Raw genomic sequence first — 21,504 nt, forward strand, 5'->3', positions numbered from 1 at the left:
CATTGTAGTTCCCTCTTATAGTGTGATGTTTTATCTGTATTAGTTATTCCAAGATCGAAGGGACTGATGACCGCGTAGTTTGGTCCTTTCTCCAATCCAACCAACCAACCTGAAAGTCCCATTGCTGTAGTATTCAAAACCTACCTTGAATATGGATTAATGTCACTGAAAAGCTCTTGTCAATTTGGGCTTTCACTGATAGACCTATCAGTATCATGATGATGAGTTTGGGTTGAAAGTAGTGACACTCCACAGAGACATTAGACATTAGGACTTACCTGCCTTAGTCTGCTTCAATAGCACAGTGTCACATGCGATTGACATAGACAGTTGTATTTCTGTAATGTTTTGGAGAAAGTTATCAGAGTCATATTTGTTTTTACACACCTCATGATTTCGCAGTATCTGCAGTCATGCTCTATTTGGCTGATTTCTTTAGTTACTAGTTGGAAAATGACATACTGCAATTGCTCTTTTTTCTATTCATTTTATAAATTGGAAAGCAATATGCAGTTAATCATTTCATTTGTATAGAATCTGACTTCTTCAAAGTATATTCTTATAAATTAAATTTTCTTTTTTGCTTTTAATGGTTCTCGAACAAACTTCCTATAGTTTTCCATGTGAGAATACTATATGTTGGCCTTACTGGAAACTGGAAAGTTTTAAGGGTGAATGATAAGTTAGTTGAAATGAATGTAATTAATGGTATGAACACTGACCTGCATTTTCCTTTTCTGATTAATATTTCTGCTTCAGTATTATGAGAAGAAAAGTTGCTACTCACCAAATAGCGGAGGTGCTGAGTCGCAGATAGGCACAACAAAAAGACTCTCGCAATTATAGCTTTCGGCCGTTATGGCCCTCATCAACAACATCACACACACACACACACACACACACACACACACACACACACACACACACAAAACTGCAGTCTCAGGCAACTGAAACCACACTGCAAGCAGCAGCACCAGTGCATGATGGGAGTGGCAACTGGGTGAGGGGTAAGGAGGAGGCTGGAGTGGGGAGGGTGAGGGATAGTATGGTGGGGGTGGCAGACAGCAAGGTGCTGCATGTAAGACTGAGGGCAGGAGAGATGGGGACGGGAAGTAGTGGAAAAGGAGAGGAATTAAAAGACAGGGTGAGTGGTGGAATGACGGCTGTGTAGTGCTGGAATGGGAACAGGGAAGGGCTGGATGGGTGAGGACAGCAACTAACGAAGGTTGAGGCCAGGAAGGTTATGGGAACATAGGATGTATTGCAGAGAAAGTTCCCATTTGTGCAATTCATAAAATCTGGTTTTAGTGGGGAGGTTCCATATGACACAGACTGTGAAGCAGTCATTGAAATGAAGGATACCATGTTTGGCAGTGTGTTCAGCAAGAGGGTGGTCCACTTGTTTCTTTCCACTGTTTGTTGTGCCCTGAAATGAGAAATGTCCTGCCCATTATCCTTCCCACCCCTCCCACAGTGGTATTCCGCTGTCCACTGAACCTACACAATACACTTGTCCATCCTTGCTCAACCTCTGCCCCCAATCTCTTACCTCGTGGCTCATACCCCTGTAACAGACCTAGATGCAAGGTCCATCCCATACATCTTCCTACCACCACCTACTCCAGTCTGGCCACTAACATCACCTATACCTTCAAAGGCAGGGATACCCGTGAAACCAGACAAGTGGTCTACAAGCTAAGCTGCAAACACTATGCTGCATTCTATGTAGGCATGACAACCAACAACCTGTCTGTCCACATGAATGGCCACTGACAAACTGTGGCCAAGAAACAAGTGGACCACTCTGTTGCTGAACACACTGTCAAACATGATATCCTTCATTTCAACAATTGCTTCACAGTCTGTGCCATAAGGATCCTTCCCATCAACACCAGCTTTTCTGAATTGCGCAGGTGGGAGCTTTCCCTGCAATACATCCTATGTTCCTGTAACCGTCCTGGCCTCAACCTTCGTTAGTCACTGACCTCACCCATCCAGCCCCTTCCCCGTTCCCATTCCAACACTGCACAGCCGTCATTCCACCACCACACCCAGTCTTTTCTTTCTTTTATTTATTTTATTATTTTTTTATTTATTTCTCTCCATTTCTCTCCTTTTTCGCTACTCCCCACCCCCTCCTTCCCCCATCCCCACCTCACAACCTCACTCGTCCCCTCTGTCTAACCTGCAGCACTTCACTGTCCACCACCCCCACCATACTATCCCTCACCCTCCTTGCCCGAGCCTCCTCCTTACCCCCATCCAGTCGCCACTCGCATCATGCACTGGTGCTGCTGCTCTCAGTGTGGTTTTAGTTGCCTGAGACTGCAGTCGCGTGTGTGAGTTGCGCTTTCCTCTCTCTCTCTCTCTCTCTCTCTCTCTCTCTCTCTCTCTCGCTCTCTCTCTCTGTCTCTGTGTGTGTGTGTCTTGTTAACAAAGGCCATAATGGTCGAAAGCTATGATTGTGAGAGTCTTTTTGTTATGCCTATCTGCGACTTACGATCTCCGTTGTAGGGTGAGTAGCAACTTTCCTTCTCATAATATTTTTACATTCCATCTTGGATTTTCCCTTGTTTAATATTTCTGTTTCCATTACAAGGTTTAGAAACTTTTTTTGCCAGAGCGTATTGTGAAAATTGAGCAAATTTAAGAGATCTGTTGGGAAATTTACACTTTTGTATGGGTTCATCATTGTATTGATGGGTTTAAATGCTTTTTCTGCCACAGATATCATATTCGGTATTCGCTGATAAGTTTGTTGACCTGTATCTTTGTTTCTGTTTACCAAAATTGTCTGGTTGCACAGCCATTGTTTTTTTATTTTTTTGATTTTTTTAATGTAGTGTCTCACTATAAGCAGACACTGTTTTCTGATGAGGTGTTCCTCTGTCTTCACTACAGTGCACATATTGTCAGTTAAGATGATTTTGACAGAGTGAAGATCATTGTGATATCTACGTTCACATGTTGTATTCTAGACCATACGTAAAAGCTCGTAGCCTAAATGTTATAGAAAAATTTTTAATTTTTTCTGCTAATTTCTCCTTTAATTAAAAGAAATGGATGTAAAAGAAACAATATGTCCTGATGACCACCACTATGTGATGGTGAGCACATCAAACACTCATCTCCACAACCACAACAGCTGTCTGTGCACATTGGTGGAACCAAGGGAAGCACTAGACACAAAAATCAGTGATTGACAGTGGATGGTTTTGGAGATTACATCAACTTCACCCAGAGAGCCTTCAATTTTTGTTTGTATATGTTGATTAAATGGAGAAAGTGTATGATTCATGTGTTTTATTCAACAACTAGTCATCTCAAGGAATTGTGAGAAACTACAGCATTCGTACCAGTAACTGCTAGTAACAATCACATGCATCAACTTTTGTGCTATTTCTGGCTAGAGCATAGGAGCATAGAGCATACATGTACATGTGAAGCAGCATTCACACTTCACACTATCCATGTATAAGACTTGAGTCTAAATGACATTATTCACATAGTAGAGCAAACCACACACACACACACACACACACACACATTATTGAAATGCATCTGTATGGACTAGTATTTTTGAGAACTAAAAAGGATTTTGAAGATGCCTTACTTGTTTAATAAATGTGTAGAAATTGGCAATCAGTACAACACACAGTGAAATGAAATTGTCTCATATTTTCACATTTTCAACAAGGATTGTGTCAAAGAGGGGAAAGTTATGGAATCATAACTTCCGCTGTACAAATCGCCAAGTGTACGTATTGTGTCTAAAAAGTTTGGTGAATGGTGTCTTACCTGAACAGCAACTTGTTGCATGTGTGCATGCATGTGCACGGGTCTTCAGAGACTTGAGGAGAATCGATACACTGCATGCACTATATGTGACTGGCTGTGTAAACAGACTGCAACCAGTTGAACGTAGTCAGTGTGAGAGAAAGCATCACAGTGCAATGGAGCAACATGTAAACATCAAGTTCTGCTACAAATTGGGGAAGACTGCAACAGAGGCACATGGAATGTTGGTGCAGGTGTACAGGAGGGAAGCCGTGGGCAGAAAATGTGTTTACCAATAATATAAACGTGTCCATGAAGGGAAGGAAACAACTGAGGATGAGCCATGTTCAGGTTGGCCATCGATCAGCAGAAGCTCAGAAAAGATCGAGAAAGTGTGACAAATGCTGGTACAAGGTTGGTGATGGACTGTTAGATTCATTGCAGAGGAATTGGGCATTAGCAGGGACACAGTGCACACCATCGTCTGCGATGATTTGAGTAAGCGGAAGATGTGCTCCCACTTTGTGCCATACAAGCTCACAGATGGGCAGAAAGCAAAATGGATGGAAACTGTTGGTGATTTCATTTCCATGTGTGACCAGGACCCATTGCTTCTGAACACTATCATCACAGGAGATGAGACCTGGTGCTACCAGTTCAATCTGGAATCAAAACATGAATTGATGTCCCCCACTGTCTTCCCCATTGCCTTTTTCAACAACAGCAGCATCATCTACAAGAAATTTGTTCCTGCAGGTTAAACCATTAATGCTGCATTTTACCAGTATGTTTTGAATAGATCGCTATAGTGTATCCGGCGGGTTTGGCCAGAGTTACACAGGCCTGGAAAATGGATAGGACACCCTTCCTGCTCTCCTGATTGGTCTCCTGCAGACTTCTGCCCGTTTCCCCGCTTGAAGGTGGCCATGAAAGGTGAATGTTGCGTGAATGTGAATGCCATCAAAGATGGTGTGTAAGCTGTTCTGCTATCAGTTCTACAGGAGGCCTTTGCTGATAGTTTCCAGAAGTTGTTCGAATGTTGTCAAAAGTGAGCTGTAGTGGGTAGTGACTAGTTTGGAGGGCAGTAAAGAATGTTTGTTTGCATCATTTGTTTTGGTTGTTGTCTGATAGCATTCACCGAACGTTTTACACACACCACGTATAGTTTTTTTAATTTGTATTTAAGTGGATAAAAAAGAATGAAAGATGAGTGTTGAACCCTCTGCCAGTAACTGGTATTTAAGGTGTACATGATATATTCATCAAGAACGAAATTTGTGTCTTGTACAAAGAACAGATGAAAATCCTGAAGGATGATTATTTGGATATGTAGTGAAGTTATTACAACATGATTCTTCCTGTTATTAATCTCTCTTGTTGTGAATATTGTTTTTTTCGTTTTTCTAGCACACCAGCAATTAATTTGTAGTGAAACAGAGTTAATTTCTGTGCTATGTGCATTGCAATATATAGAAAGGTAATATTGTGTACTGTTCGTCTGTTACAATGTTAATACAGAAATGAAACCCATAATGAGAAAATCCACTTCCGGACATTTTTTTCCTTGCTTTGTGTGTGCCAGAAACTTTTAGGTCAACTTCTTTTTGCAGCTACAGAAATATAAAATTTGTATTTTTAGAATGAAAAGCTTCCTGTATCCAAGGTGTTTTAGAAGGCCGGTTTGGAGGGAACAAGACTCAAAAAGTGCAGTGATCCTTGATATCCCTAAATCACTCCAAGCAAATAGCTAGACAACTCTTGTAACAAAGCTAAAATCATTTACTTCCTCATTTTTACTAGATAAGATTGTGCCCTACCTCTTTTGATAGTAAAAGTTATCTCTTACATGCTCTTTGATATTAAAATGGGAAACATTGTTTTTTTCTCAACGTGTGAAGAAAATTAACTGCCTCTTTTTAATTTGAAAAATTGCAGGACTCTGATCCAGAAATATGAAAGGAGAAAGCAGCAGAATCAGCAACTCGTAAGAAAACTGCAGAAGTCACGGCACAGTGCTGCAACTGTAAGAGAGAGATTTATGCATTATATGGAGAGATATATGCCACTTGAAAAGGTTTGTTTTGCACTAATAATGATGAAATTATTTAATTTGTGTCATCAAAACATTGTCTTAATATTTATAAAGTATTAATTATATGAATGTTATTTAATGCAGGTTTAATCACAATCAAATAAACAGGTTTTAGTTAATTTTTGGACCTCATTTCAGATTTCTCCAATTTTTGAACATAGTACCTGTGAATTGTGATTTTAAGAAGTACTACAAGTTCATACAGCATTTAATCATGCCAGTTTTTTTTGTTTTCGATTCAAAAAATTAAAAATTTTCAGGTGTCCTCTACAGTTTAACGAATAAATTTGTATCGTTTTGTTGTAATCTTCCGTCCAAAGACTGGTTTGATGCAGTTCGCCACCATAGTCTATCCTGTGTAAGTCTTTTGATAGCTACGTAACTAATGCAACCTACATCTGTTTTAAACTATTTGCTACTTTATAACTACTGCAGCCTAATCCATTTGAACCTGTTTACTGCATTTGAACCTTTATCTCTCTCCACAATTTTTACCTTCCAGACTTCCCTCCATGTTCAAAGTGATTGTTCCTTGGTGCCTCAGGACGTGTCCCATCAACTTTTCTCTTCTTTTAGCCCGATTGTTCCATAAATTTCTGTTTCTCACAGTTCAGTTCTGTTCCACCTCATTAGTAATACGATGTATCAGCGTAAGCTTCAGCATTCTTCTATGGCATAGCATTTCAAAAAGTTCTAATCTCTTCATGTCTGAACCGTTTCTGTGCAAGGATACATTCCACATAGACAACTTCTGAAGAGATTTCCTAATGTTTAAATCTATATGGAATGTTTATAAATTCATCTTTTTTCAGACATGACAATCGTGCTTTTGTCAGTCTTCATTTTATATCCTTTTTACTTTGGCCAACTTAAGTTATTCTACTGTCCAAAACACAGAACTCTACTACCTGATGGTTATGGTTAAAGTGCAGCTACTCACAGAGGTCCAGTGTGAGCTGCAATTACAATTACCATATGGCAGCAGTGCTTGGTAGACATTCTAATGTGTTAACGCGAAATCGATTGACATTGGTTAACATTAGTTCCTATTTCAGCCACCAGAAGCAAATCTGATGCTGCGAATGCAAGAAAGATGTGTAGAAATGTTTCCATGTGTAATGGATCAGGATCAGGAACAGAATTTGAGCAGAAAAGGTCAAACGGGAGAGAAAGGCATAATGCTGATTTTATTATTAACTGCCGTTTACACGAGTTGTTCAACATGAGCACATGATTGGTATTAATTTTTTTCCAGTGTTAATCACATCTACATTAACACATTAGCTTAAGTATCATGTTTTGCTGCCAAATGATAATTAAAGCCCACACTGGACCTCTGTTAGTAGTTGCACTGCAGTTATAAGCACCCAGTACTATTACGGTAGTTGATAATTTCGTAATCTGATTTTTTTGCATCACCTGATTTAATCCCACTGCACTCCATTACCTTGTTTTACTTCAGTTGATGTTCATCTTATATCCTCCTTTCAAGACAGTGTCCATTCCATTCCATTCAGCTGCTCTCCAGGGGTATTTGTGTTCTTTGAGAGAACTACAATGTAATTGGGAAAGTTCAAAATTTTTATTTCTTCTCCCTGAACTTGAATTATTCTCTTAAATTGTTCTTTGGTTTCCTTTACTGATTGCTCACTTTACAGATTGAATAACATTAGGGATAGGCCACAACCCTATATTGTTACCTTCTCAACCACTGTTTCCCTTTCATACCCTCAACTCGTATAACTGTAGTCTATTTTCTATACAAGCCATACAAAACCTTTCGCTCTTTTTAGGGTTCTGTGCCTTGTATGTAAAAACAGAACTGTTAGGATCACCTTGTTGTCCATCTGTCTGTTTGTCCAACTGTTAAGAAACCTTTTTCTCGGGGAGATGTAGATGTATCAAGTTCAAATTTTTGTCACAATAGTTTCCCACCCACAGCTTTGCTCACATAGTTTGTATTGTGTGAATAGGGTTTTTCCCTTTAATAAAATTTTTATGTTCACAAATCACAACACCTTACAACTCAATGCTAATTAAGTCTCTAGGAGCATGGTCTTTTCTGAATGTACTTCTGACGAAAGACTACTTCTGGTAGTTGGAGTCCAAGGTTCTGCCTTTTGTGTTCTTGTGGTGATATTTCCATAGGAACTTCCATCCCCTAACACACATTTCACTGAAAAATTTTTTTGATATAACAAAATATTTTCTTCAAAATTTTTTGATATAACAAAATCTTTTCTTAAAAATTTTCACCCCCTATTTCAGTCCCATGGGATTGAATTTCCAAAAACAGTGAAACACACATTTTTTAATTTCTAACAGAGAAGCAAAACACAAATTTTCATAGATTTAACTTTGAATATGTTTTCATAATGAAATAATTTCATAAAACTTTTCATCCCATATTTCACTCCCTAAGGGAGCTGAATTTCCAAAAACACAGGAACACAATTTTTTAAAAATTTCTAATTGAGAAGTCAAATAGTTCTTTAATAACAAATCATTTCCAAAAAATGTTTCACCCGCTATTTTATCCGCTTAATGGTTGAATTTCCAAAACTGCTGAAGTATGTATTTCCTATTTCTGAGAAACCCAATACCGATTTGTGTAGTTCTACAACATTGCCTTAATAGCCACATACTTTCAAAAACCCTTTCATCTCCCAGTTTAGTCCCATATAGGAGTGCAATTTCGAACAATCCCTTCTTAAATGATATCTAAATGTAAGATCCACACGCTCTCCAAATTTCAAGTTTCTGTCCTTAGCTGATGATTGGTTGGTGAGTGAATGAGTGACTGACTGACTGACTTAGTCAGTGTGAGTGAGTGAGTGGGTGAGTCAGTCAGTTAGTCACTCAGTTGGGACATTGCCTTTTAGATACAGAGATATTGAGGTCCATGGGCCCTTGGGAGCGTGAAAATTATAAACTTCTAGTCAATGCAGTCCGTACGTTAAGACCCCTTCTTCTCGTGAACAAGTTAGCATATCAAATTCAGATTTATGTCAGTTACTACGATCTGTGCAATCAAAAGATTTGGCCATTTATATCACATATTTTGATACTCAAAAACTCACTCATAAAAATGTATAGGTTGCTTCCCATTGATCTAGAATCATGAAATTTTGCCAGAAGCAAGGTTGCACAGTACAAGTAAAGGAAAGAATCCAAAAATTGTTACTTTGTTGTTATGTCGCACAAAAGAATATTTTTTTTAATTTTTGTATCCATCTGTCTGTCTGTCCGTTTGTTAAGACCCCTTTTCTCTGGAACAGGTTGGTGTATCAAGTTCAAATTTATGTTGCGTACTAAAGTCTATGATCCCTTGGCGGTGTAAAACATTTAAGCTTCCAAGTCCATTAAGTAAAAAGATTTGGCCATTTATGGCACTTGTTTTGAAACTTGCCAACCAATTCATCAGAACCTACAAGGTACTTTCTGTTGACGTGGAATCATGAAATTTGGCAAGAAGCAATGTTTCACAGTACAGGTAAATCAAAAAAATCTGAAAATTGTTAATACGTAAATATAAGATGAAAAATATTTTTTGTCATTTTTTATCCTTCTGTCTGTTCGTCTGTCTGTACGTTAAGACCCCATCTTCTCGCGAACAAGTTAGCGTATCAAATTCAGATTTATGTCAGTTACTACGATCTGTGCAATCAAAAGATTTGGCCATTTATGTCACATATTTTGATACTCGCAAACTCACTTATCAAAACCTATAGGGTGCTTTCCATTGACATAGAATCATGAAATTTGGCAAGAAGTAAGATTTCGCAGTACAAGTAAAGTAAAAAGTCTGAAAATGGTTAAATTGTAATTATATCAGATAAAAAATCTCTTTTTGCCATTAGAACACACATTGCATTCACCATCCATCAAAAGCAAAAAGATGAACATTACTACATGTAAACATAAAATGTAAGTTGGAGTCATATTTAAGTAAGTAAATAAAAACATTTTATTAAATCTTTCATATCTATGTATGTAAATCTTAGTTTGCTTCTTTTTGTATGCGTGGTCTAACATGAGGAGCTACTGTAGAGTTTTTGATATGGTCTTGGGGTTCCTGGGACCGATATCTTGCCGATATATGTTGAAAACAGGCAAAAATAGTTGCGCTTCAATTCCCAGGATTGCACAGAACCCTCAGTGACCTTTTTTTATTCATCTTTATTTGTTTTACAAAGTCTCTGCTATCTTCAGAATATCAAAGAGCATTTTTCCGTGAACTTATTCAAAAGTTTTCTCTAAGCCTTTTACCTTTCTTTAACCTATCTTGTAAGGTATGTCATGGGGTCAGTATTGCCTTGTGTGTTCCTATATGTCTCCAGATCCCAAACTGATCTTTCTCATTGTTAGCTTGTACCAGTTTTTCTATTCTTCGGTAAATAATTGGCATCAGTATTTTGCAACCATGACCTACTAAACTGATGGTTGTGTTATATTAAGGTTGTGTTATATTAACAACTGTCAGCAACTCTACTTTTGTAATTGTAGTTATTACGTTCTTCTTGAAGTTTAGGGTAAGTTCCCTGTCTCATATAACTTGCATACCAAGAGGGATGGTTTGGTCATGCATGGCTCTCCCAAGGATCTCAATAATTATGGGAAATATGCTCTACTCCAGGGACTTACTTCGTCTTGGGTCTTTAATTGCTCTGTCAAATTCTTCTTGCAGTACCATATTTCCAGTCTCATTTTCACTTATTTTCTGCTTTGTTTCTATACTGTTCTGTTGATGTTTACTTTCAGTGTCTAGTCATTCTGTATATTTCTTCCACTTTTCAGTTTTACCTCCTTCACTTAACACTACTGGCTTTCCATCTGAAATCCTGATATTCATACAGCTGTCTCTCCTTTATTAATTAAAACTTATGGGCTAAGAAGCTGTGGTCGAACAGTAGAAATTCTTCCTCCTGACGTTTCGTTGGCAAGTGCGGGGTACATCTGGGGTGAGCCAACGACTGGCTCCTAGGCCATGCAGGACTCTTTTATATAGAGCACATAGAGGGCGCCACCACTTGTCACATGCAGTCAACAATGAACCTATCTGTGACTAATATCATTAATCTTGATCAAAGGTAATCGATTGTCACTCGTTGGTACAAAGTCGACTGCCATATCTTATCTAGCATTAATCCTTCTCCTTTTTTGTTAAAATTATTGTAGTTTTTATAAATCTCTATGATGTCTCTGTATGTACATGCATAATAATGCAATCTCCTCATTAAATTATATTCAAAGATCGGCATCTTCAAAAACGTGTCCGCTACAGTCAGTTTTTTCAGTTTGTCCAGACTACAGTTACTTTTGTGTTTGGTTAGGTGGGTATTAACACTTCTTTTCATTGTTCCAATATAAACCTTCCCACGACTACACAGAATTTTATACACCCCAGAGGTTGCAAAAGGGTGTTGTGCGTCTTTTGCTGATCTTAAACATTCACTGATCTTTTGGTGGGTCTGAAGATTGTTTCAACTCGAAACTTGGCCAGAACTTTCCCAATATGGTCCATAATATTGTAGATAAATGGAAGAAAAGCTTTCCCAGCCAACGGTTGTTGTTGCTGTTGGATGTTTTCGGACACTTTTCTTCTAGGATGGAGTGCTTGATCTATCTCATCAACAGTGTATCCATTTTTTTTTAAACCGTTTGCAAATGGTTTAGTTCCTCTTGCAAATAATCTAACTCAAAGATTTTATTAGCCCTGTCCACCAATGTTTTAATAACAGCTCTCTTCTGCCTGGGATGAGGGTTCAAATCCGTATGGAGGTAACGATCAGTATGTCTATCTTTCCTACGTACCTAATGAGTGACCTAAAGTCCCATCTGCCTGTTTAATTACTGAAACATTCAAAAAAATTAAGGTGCCCATTACTCTCTGTCTCCATAGTAAATTTTATCTGTGGATTAATACTATTTAAATGCTCCAAGAAACCATTCAATTCCTCTGCACCATGATTCCATGTCACAAAAGTGTCATCCACCTACCAATACAACTTCAGAGGACTTATTGGCTGACTACAGTGCCTGCTGTTAAAAAATTCCATAAAAGAGTAGCAACAGCTGGACTTACAAGGCTCCCCATTGTCACTCCTTCAGTTTGCTCATAGAACTCATTACTGTACTGAAAATGAGTCGTGGATAGGCAGTGTTGAAACAAGGCTACTATATCAGTATGAAACATATCAGCTATGTAAGAAAGAGCATCATTAAATGGAACCATGGTGAACAGGGATACCACATCAAAACTGGCAAGGAAATCACTTGGGATATTAGTAATCTCCTCCAATTTTTCAATAAACTGCATAGAATTTTTAATATGATGATCAGTTTTTCCAGTATATGGTTGTAATGAGGAGGCAAAAGTGTTAGACAACTATTGAGTAGGGAATCCTATAGCATTCACTTTGAGTCTCAGTGGGACATTAGGCTTAAGAACCTTACGTAGCCCATATAATCTAGGAGGGCAAGCTTCATTTTGCAAAGATATTTTTTATCCTCTGTAGGAATGGAAGACTTTTTTATTAAATAATTGGTAGCTGTTAATACTTCAGTTGCAGGATCCTTATAACTGATAGGACCCAAGAGGTCACTTATCTTCCTGTGGTAGTCTTTACTCTTCAACACAATGGTAGCATTACCCTTATCAGCAGTAAGTACGATAACATTCTTATCAGAATTAACCTCATGTAATGCCTTCTTTTCTCCTTGAGACACATTACTGTTGGGTGGCTTAGCTTAACGTAGCATCCTGGCTGTTACCATCCAAAAGTCGTCAGCAGGATCTGATGGTAACAGACAAATCCCTGCATCTATATTAGCTACAATAGCCTCAGTGGAAACCTTCAGTGGAGTAATTGCAAAATTTCCGTCTTCGAGAGGACAGAAATTTCTTCCTTAGATGATTCTCTTCTGGACAAATTAGTAACCGTATGGGAATTGTCTGTAACTAGTGTTTCCTGTGATGTAGGTTGCAGTAGGTACTGGGAGATGAAAAAGCTTGCACAGGATAGAGTAGTATGGAGAGCTGCATCAAACCAGTCTCAGGACTGAAGACCACAACAACAACAACAACAGTGTTTCCTGTCCACCCTTTTGTAAATTACCAAATTACTACTTCTGCCTATTAGATGACACTTCCACTCTAAGTTCCATAGTTCCAAATTTTAGCCTATCCAACTTATTCCAATAACAAAACTGCATTGTATTGCTAAAAAATAAATGGGAATTTAACAGAAGACTGCTACTTACTGACAATCCTCGATGTGTTTGGTTACTCGGCTCCCGTAGCATCGCCAGTTCCATATGTAAATATGTATAGTTAACTTGCTCTGAATGAAACAATCCTTTCACCTTCAGAAACTTCTGAACTGTCCTGGTGTCACAACAACACAGCAAAAAATTGAGCATGCAAAGCTCTCCAGTCGTCATACAATAACAGACATACCCTCTCGGGTTGGTAGAATATTATTGTACTTACTGCTGATAAGGGGAATGCTACCCTTGTGTCGAAGAATAAAGACGACAACAAGAAGATCAGTGACCTCTTGGATCCTACCACTTATAAAAAATTGCAAAAGGATCATGCATCGGAAGTGTTAACAGCCATCAATCATTTCATAAAAAAGTCTTCCATTCCTACAGAGGATAAAAAATATCTTTTCAAAAGGAAGCTTACCCTCCTGGATTATACGGGCTACTTAAGATTCTTAAGCCTAATGTTCTACTGAGACTGAAAGTGAATGCTATTGGATTCTCTACTCACAGAAAAACTGATCATCGTATTAAAAATTCTATGCGCTTTATCGAGAAGTTGAAGGGAATTACTGACATCCGAGGTGATACACTTGCCAGTTTTGATGTGGTATCCCAGATCATCATGATTCCAATTAACAGAGCTCTTCTTTACGTAGCTCATGTTTCCCACCTGTTTCAACATTGCCTATCCATGACGTATTTTCAGTGCAGTAATGGGTTCTATGAACACATTGAAGGAACAACATTGAGGTACCCTCCAAGTCCAGCAGTTGCTAATCTTTTTATGGAATTTTTTGAACAATAGCTGCTGCAGTCAGCCAATAAAAGTCCACTGAAGTTATATTGATAGGTGAATGACACTTTTGGGATATGGAATCATGGTGAAGAGGAGTTGAATGGTTTATTGGAGCATTTAAATAGTAATTAATCAACAGATACAATTTACTATAGAGACAGAGAGTAATGGACGTCTTAATTTTTTGGATGTTTCAGTAATTAAACAGGCAGGTGGGACTTTAGGTCACTCATAAGGTACGTAGGAAAGATAGACATACTGATTGTTACCTCCATACGGATTTGAACCTTCACTCTGGCAGAAGAGAGCTGTTATTAAAACATTGGTGGACAGGGCTAATAAAATCTGTGAGTTAGATTATTTGCGAGATAACTAAATAATTTGCAAATGGCTTTAAAAAAATGGATATGCCATTGATGATATAGATCAAGCACTCCATTCCAGAAGAAAAGTGTCTGAAAACATCCAACAGCAACAACAGTCCTCGGCTGGGAAAGTTTTTCTTCCATTTATCCACAATATTATGGACCATATTGGGAAAGTTCTGGCCAAGTTTTGAGTTGAAACAATCTTCAGACCCACCAAAAGATCAGTGAATGTTTAAGATTGGCAAAAGACCCGTGATATCCTTTTGCAACCCCTGGGGTATATAAAATTTCGTGTAGTTGTGGGAAGGCGTGCGCGCGTGCACACACACACACACACACACACACACACACACACACACACACACACACACACACACACACACACCAAAAAAAGGGGTGGTAGGGCAAGCAAGCACACCTGACACACACACGACCACCAACTCCAGCATCTCGGGCTGAAATGCAACATCACATGGGTTTTGAGCAGCGATCTGGAGAGGGTTGGGAAGGGGAGGGAATAGTAGTGGAGAGAGAGACAAACACTGTCTGTTGGAGTGTGCAGGGACTAGACTGCGAATAGACGCAGCATCAGGAGGTTCTGGGGCAGGAGGGGGGGGGGGGGGGGGAGGGGAGGGGAGGGGAGGGGAGGGAAGGGGAGACTGGCATGCTTTGGCAGAGGGCTGCAAATAAACAGGGCAGGAGATGAGAACGGGGAGGAGATGATAGGACAGAGGGGGTGGAAACTGTTGGGTGGAGGGTCTGGGGCAGTATGTTACCATAGGTTGAAACCGGGATGATTATGGGAGCAGAGAATTTGTTGTAAGGATAACTCCCATCTGTGTGCAGTTCAGAAAAGCTGCTCATGGAGTTAAGGATCCAGATGGCTTGGGTAGTGAAGCAGCCATTTAAATCAAGTGTGTTTATGTAATGACATTCGTGTGAGACAGCACGTGATGAGTGGTGGTGTCCCCTGTACACTATATATAAACAGGACCTCCACAGCCAAGTAGCCAGTCGTTGGCTCACCTCAGGAGGAAGAACTTCTACTGTTCGACCATGACCTTTTAGCCTGAAAGTTTTAATTAATGCAGACGCTGACCATGAAAGTCTACACTTCTGTCTCCTTTCTTCAAAGGGGTTTTTAATTTTCCTGTTGTTGGAATCTGTCTTACCTCCTAACAAACAATGATCAATTAGTGATACCACCAGAAAAAGAAGAAGAGGAGGAGGAGGAGGAGGAGGAGGAGGAGGAGGATTGAAATTAGATGAGTTGTGGGCTTTAGTGCTAAATAAAACAAATAGTGCCAACTCTTTCCCACTGCAAGCTCCATAACCTATGTCGATGTGACTGTGCAGTCTTAGGCAGCAGTCTGATGATGTCACGAACTAACTATTGCATGGAAACATGTGAACAGTTCAGCTTGCTGAGCTTGTTGGAGATGGATCTGCTTTCTGAGTTGTTAAAGTCTTCACCATTGGAAGGCTCAATGTTGGACAGAGAATTATGCATTAGACCCTGGCCTTATTCACATAAAACAAATATCACCATAAACACAAATACTGGCCATGAAAGCCTGCATATTTTGTTGTGTTATCCAAGGGTTTCTATTGGCTCTTGTCTTTTGCCCTATGTGCCACTCTACTGCCTTCACCATTTCTTCTCAGTGCTACCCATTTGTATTCTGTTGTATTTTATTCCTGTTTGTCAGTTGTTGCCAAATGCTTCTTTTGAAATTCTCAGCATTTTCTGCGTCTTTCAGTGTATCCGTGTTTCATCCCCTTAACTTTCTGCCTTTCTGTCAGTTTTGATTTGCAGTTCATAACCCATAAACATAACCCATAAATAATGTTCATGTTCCAAATCTGCCCTTAAAACATTTTGCAGTTTAAAATCTGGTTCCAAAATCTTTGTCTTACCATTGTATAACCTGTCTGACTCTTGTGTTCTCTGGCCTCTTTTCCACATACCTCATGTGCAACTTTTTTGTGATTCTTAAACCAAGTGGTGGCAACAATTAAATTGTGCTCTGTGAAAAATTCTGTAGGTGGCTTATTCTTTCATTCATTTCTCCCAGTATTTGTTTGCCTCTTTTCCTTTCTCTGCCTTTTCTGCTATCGAATTCCAGTCCACCATCACAAGTGAAATTTTCACTTCACTTAACTAACCAAATAATTTCTCTTATCTCATCAGACATTGTTTCAGTCTCTTCCCCTCAACAGATAGCAGTCCGAGCCCCTCCTTTGTGGTCTCATATTACCATCCATCTGATTGAACCCAGGATCATATTGAGAGCCACACAAAAATTGCATTTACTATTGGGTCATGCCACCTCACCTAGATCTCCCTGCTTTATCAGTTGGGATTTCATTGAAATTTTATGTCAACATTCTCCAATGTCCCCAATGAACTTTGGTAAAGTTTAACATACGACAAAGCAATACTGGCTGTGATTTAGTCACTTGTTCGACTCCATGCACTACTTTGTGCAGAGAAAGTTCATATTTCTGGCAAATTTGAGCTGCCATGCCTCAAGGAATATTGTGTTGAAAGAAATCAAATTTGGTCATCTTGTACAACCTTATGCTTTTTCTTAATAGTAATAATGGAAAGAATTTTATGAGCCAAATTCAGAAAAAAAAAAAAAAAAAAAAAAAAAAAAAAAAAAAAAAAATTGAGTGAAACTTGGCACGTAGCAACCTAACAACACAAGGTTCTTGAACATAAAATTTCGATTATGTATCACTTTCTAATACTGAATAAATTAGTGTGAAGTTGAAGATTTTGTGAAAAGGTAAAAAATCCGGTATTCTTGACTTGATTTTGCAAAAAGCTGTGTTCTAAAAAGCTCTTCAAACTGGGCTCTTTAGAAAGACCATGGTTTTAACCACAAAAAAGTGTATTTGGTTATCCAATTTGTGCTAACAATGCTAGATAATATGAATCAAAGGTGGTTGCAAAAATCACAGCACGAAAAAATAGCGAACTTTGTATACTTGTATCGCATAGAGGAAACACATGCTTAACATGGAACTTAATAGGCAATAACTTAGTAGAAGAAGGATGCGGAATACAAAATTACATTCCCCTGCCATTTTTCAATAGTCTACAAAGCGAATTTATTTTTGCAAAAAGGCGAAAATAGCATATATTCAACACTTCTTTTACAACGGTGATTTTCTGTTAAAGCTTCAGAATCACTCTCATTTGAAACAGTGTGTTTTAAGCCCTCCCAAGAACAATGTGTTTAATTTCCAACATGTGCTAACAATGCTACATCGATTGAGGCAAAGTAGCCAGAAAAATTAGGCTGAGATTAAAGTTTTAACTTTGATTTCTTATATTTTGTTGAGAAAGGCATCATAAACATGACATGTTGGACACAACAATGTAGCAACATAAATTTTTTTTAGTATAAAATATCATTCACATACTGTTTTCCAAATTTCTGCAAAATCAGTTGAAAATTAATTTTCATAATTGCAGAAATAGATCACATTCAGTCTATTTTTAGAAAATGAGTTTTCCATAATTGACTTCAGACTAAACACAGTTTGAAAGAACATATTTTCAAGCATCCAGAAATCACATGGGATCTTCCAGTACCTGAAAATTACCGTCAGATATGAAGGAACGTACTGTGGCTGTAGGCTACATTACAGCAACCATTTGTCCACGATTTGTTGCATGTGGCTTTTGTTTTTAAGCTGACAAATAATATCTCACTTTATGGCATTGGTCCTTGGTGACATTATCACTACCGATTCAAGAACATGATCTGGGAACTCTGTCGTCACAGTTGGGTATCTTCTTCAAGGTTCTCAAGCCTTTAATTTCGTTTGTTTCTTAATTTAAGTTCCAAAGTCTGCGTACAAACCCGTTTTGTAAGTATCTTATCTTGGATTCTCAGACATGTAGGAGTATCTTGCATAGGCGGCAAGCAAATGGATCTGAAATTCAAATTTTCTTCGTGCTGCAGTTTTCACTCCCATCATTGAGTCAGATTATCTAAGTGTTAGTTTGCGTTGGGTAATAAAATACATTTTTTGTGGCTGAAACCATGGTATTTCTAATGTGTCCAGTTTGGAGAGTTTTGTAGTACATAGTTTTTTGCAAAATCAGGCTGAAAGTACCATATTTTTGATCATTTTACAAAATCTTTAACTTCGCACTTCATTTATTCAGTATTGGACAGTGGCACATAAATGTTGTTTGGTGTATTGGTTACTACATATCAGGTTTCAGGTTCATCATACCTTTAATCCCTGAGACCACAAACTTTGAAATTTTTTCGGGCACCATTTTTCTTTTTTTTTCCTCTCTCTCTTTTTTTTTCTTTTGCAAAAATTTTCTGGATGAATGTGTCTCATAAAATTCTTTTCATCATTATTGTTAAGAGAACATATTGTCACGTAGAAGAAGGTGTAACTAGATGAATGATGAACACTAACTTCACTTAACGAGGATTTTATTCAGCACTTGCACATACAAGAGTGCGGAGCAAAATGCCTCCGGCCAGAACACATACAGTATATATACAGCTACAGAACATTCCAGTACAATGATTCTTGATATTTGTGGATACTTCTAGAATGTAATTGAATAGAATATAGAAATTAAAATTGTACAGTCCAGGTGAATTTTGAACTCATGACCCACCATGCAACAGTTTAGTATCGTAACAACTAAACCACGGTGGTACGCAGCTTTTTCTGCGACATTGCTCCCTCCTTAAGAGACTGGCATCTCGGTGTTATGTCCACTTAGTCCGGGAATAAGTCATCAGTCCTCCATACTCCAACTCCCGATGACTGGCTTTCACCCTGGTGTTGATCTTAGAACTTCGTTTACCGCTACACTCTTCGTCACCTTTCTGCTTATTGCCTGTCGCTGGAGCTTCGAATTTACCCTGGGTTGCAGGCTTCATTCGAAGGACATGGACCGTATCTCTGATCTTTCGTCGTCTTGTGTCAGGGTCGAAATCTTCAACTTCATAAGTAACATCAGACAACTGTCTTACAACCTTATAAGGTCCAAAGTAGCACCTGAGGAGCTTCTCAGAGAGACCAACCATCCGAACAGGAGTGAAGATCCAGACAGGTCAACAGGCTGGTAGACAACAGGGCGGTGGCTCGCCTCATACCTTTGGCGTTCGTTTTCTTGAACCTGCAGTGTGTGGAGTTGGGCTAACTGCCGAGCTTCCTCAGCTCTGGTTAACATTTGACTGATGTAGTCAATGTTGTCCAAGTCATCAGGTTGTAATGGAAGCACAGTGTTCATTGTCGTAGTCGCCTCACGCCCATGCACCAGGAAAAATGGCATAAATCTTGCGGTGTCTTGTTTGGCGGTGTTGTAGGCAAACGTCACAAAAGGTTGCTCTGCTCGACATTGACGAACATTGATAACATGTCGGCCAAGGTCTTATTAAGGCATTTAGTAAGCCTGTTAGTTTGCGGATGGTAGGCAGTCGTCATGTGATGAGTAATGTTGCACTGACGATTTATCTCTGTCGCAAGATTCAATTGTAAAACTTTCCTGCGATCCTTAATTAATGACCTTGGGGCACTGTGTTTTAATACAATGTCTTCCACGAAGAGTTTGGCTACCTCGGATGTGTCAGCTCTTTTCACGGCTTTTGTAATGGCATAGTTTGTCTGATAATCAGTGCAAACAATAATCCATTTATTGCCACTAGCAGGCATTGGAAATCGTCCGAGGAGTTCAGTCCCAACATGCTGGAAAGGCGTTTTGGCTGGTGGAATTGGTATGAGTCGGCCAGGTGGTTTCTGAGGAGCTGCCTTCCTCCTCTGGCACTCTTGACTGTGCAACACATAGTGATGGGCACTCCTAAATAAACCTGGCCAGAAAAATCTCTTGCAGATTCTATCGTATGTCTTAAGAAATCCTAAATGTCCAGCCTCGGGTGTGTCATGGAATTTCTATAGAACATCTAAACACATGTGTTTAGGAATCACTGGTAGCCACCTCTTTCCACACAGATCAAAGTTTTTCATGCAAAGTAATCCATTAACTACCTTATATTGTCCTTTCACATCCTCTGACCAATTTAAGGCAAGCATAATTTGAGATATCTTGGTGCCCTCCTCCTGCTCAGCAGAGATCCTGGAGTCCAACGAGGTAGTCACTATCTTCATCAAAGTCTTGATGGTCTTGCACAGGGTTTCTTGAGAGACAGTCGGCATCTTGGTGTTTTCTTCCACTTTTGTACACTATGGTAATGTCATACTCTTGAAGGTGTAATGCCCACCTGGCGAGTCGTCCTGTTGGATCCTTAAGACCTGTCAGCCAACAAAGTGAATGATAGTCTGTAACAACTGTGAATGACCTTCCATAGAGATACTGTTGAAATTTGCACATGGCCCAGATCATAGCAAGACATTCTCTTTCTGTAGTTGAGTAGTTTCTCACGGCGTGTGTAAATGTCCTAGAAGCATAGACTATAACCTTCTCTATTCCATCCGAAATTTGCACCAGAACAGCACCAATCTCATACCTGCTGGCATCTGTGTGTAGTTCTGTAGGTGCTCTCTCATCATACAGACTAAGTACAGGGTCAGTTATCAGAGCTTTTTGCAGCACATCAAAAGAATCTTGTTGAGCATCAGCTTTTAACAACTCTTGGAGTGGCCTGGCTTTGATACAAATGTCTTTGATAAAATGACGGTAATAAGAACATAATCCGAGGAAGCTCCTCTAATACTTTTAGGAATAGGAAATTCCATTATATATCTCACCTTTTCTGGATCTCGCCACAAACCTTTGTTTGACACAAGGTGTCCAAGTATTTTGATTTCATTTGCTCCAAAGGGACACTTTCTAGGATTAAGTTTCAGTCCACCTTGTTGGAGACACTTAAGAACAGCCCTCAGTCTTATATATGTTAATCAAATGTCTCTGAGAACACTATAATGTCATCTAAATAACAAAGACACATCGTCCACTTGAGGTGCCTTAGAAGATTATCCATCATCTGTTCAAAAGTTGCTGGTGCATTACACAAACCAAACGGCATTACCTTAAACTCATACACACCCTCAGGGGTGATGAATGCAGTTTTCTCACGATCAGCCTCATCTGCTTCGATTTGCCAGTATCCCGAGTACCTGTCCATGGTTAAGAAAAACTTAGACCCCATCAGACAATCTAGTGTGTCATCAGTTCATGGAAGAGGGTAGCGTTCTTT

General features: G+C 39.0%; 1 protein-coding gene across 1 annotated transcript in view; it reads left to right on the forward strand.

Moving 5' to 3' along the window:
* Positions 1-21,504, forward strand: part of LOC124731101 — a 301,651-nt gene that overhangs the window by 45,706 nt on the left and 234,441 nt on the right. The window contains exon 3 of the mRNA XM_047248509.1: positions 5,713-5,851. Coding sequence (XP_047104465.1) covers positions 5,713-5,851 — 139 coding nt within the window. The remainder of the gene's footprint in view (positions 1-5,712; positions 5,852-21,504) is intronic.

Source organism: Schistocerca piceifrons, chromosome 1, assembly GCF_021461385.2.
Source record: "Schistocerca piceifrons isolate TAMUIC-IGC-003096 chromosome 1, iqSchPice1.1, whole genome shotgun sequence".
Taxonomy (NCBI): domain Eukaryota; kingdom Metazoa; phylum Arthropoda; class Insecta; order Orthoptera; family Acrididae; genus Schistocerca; species Schistocerca piceifrons.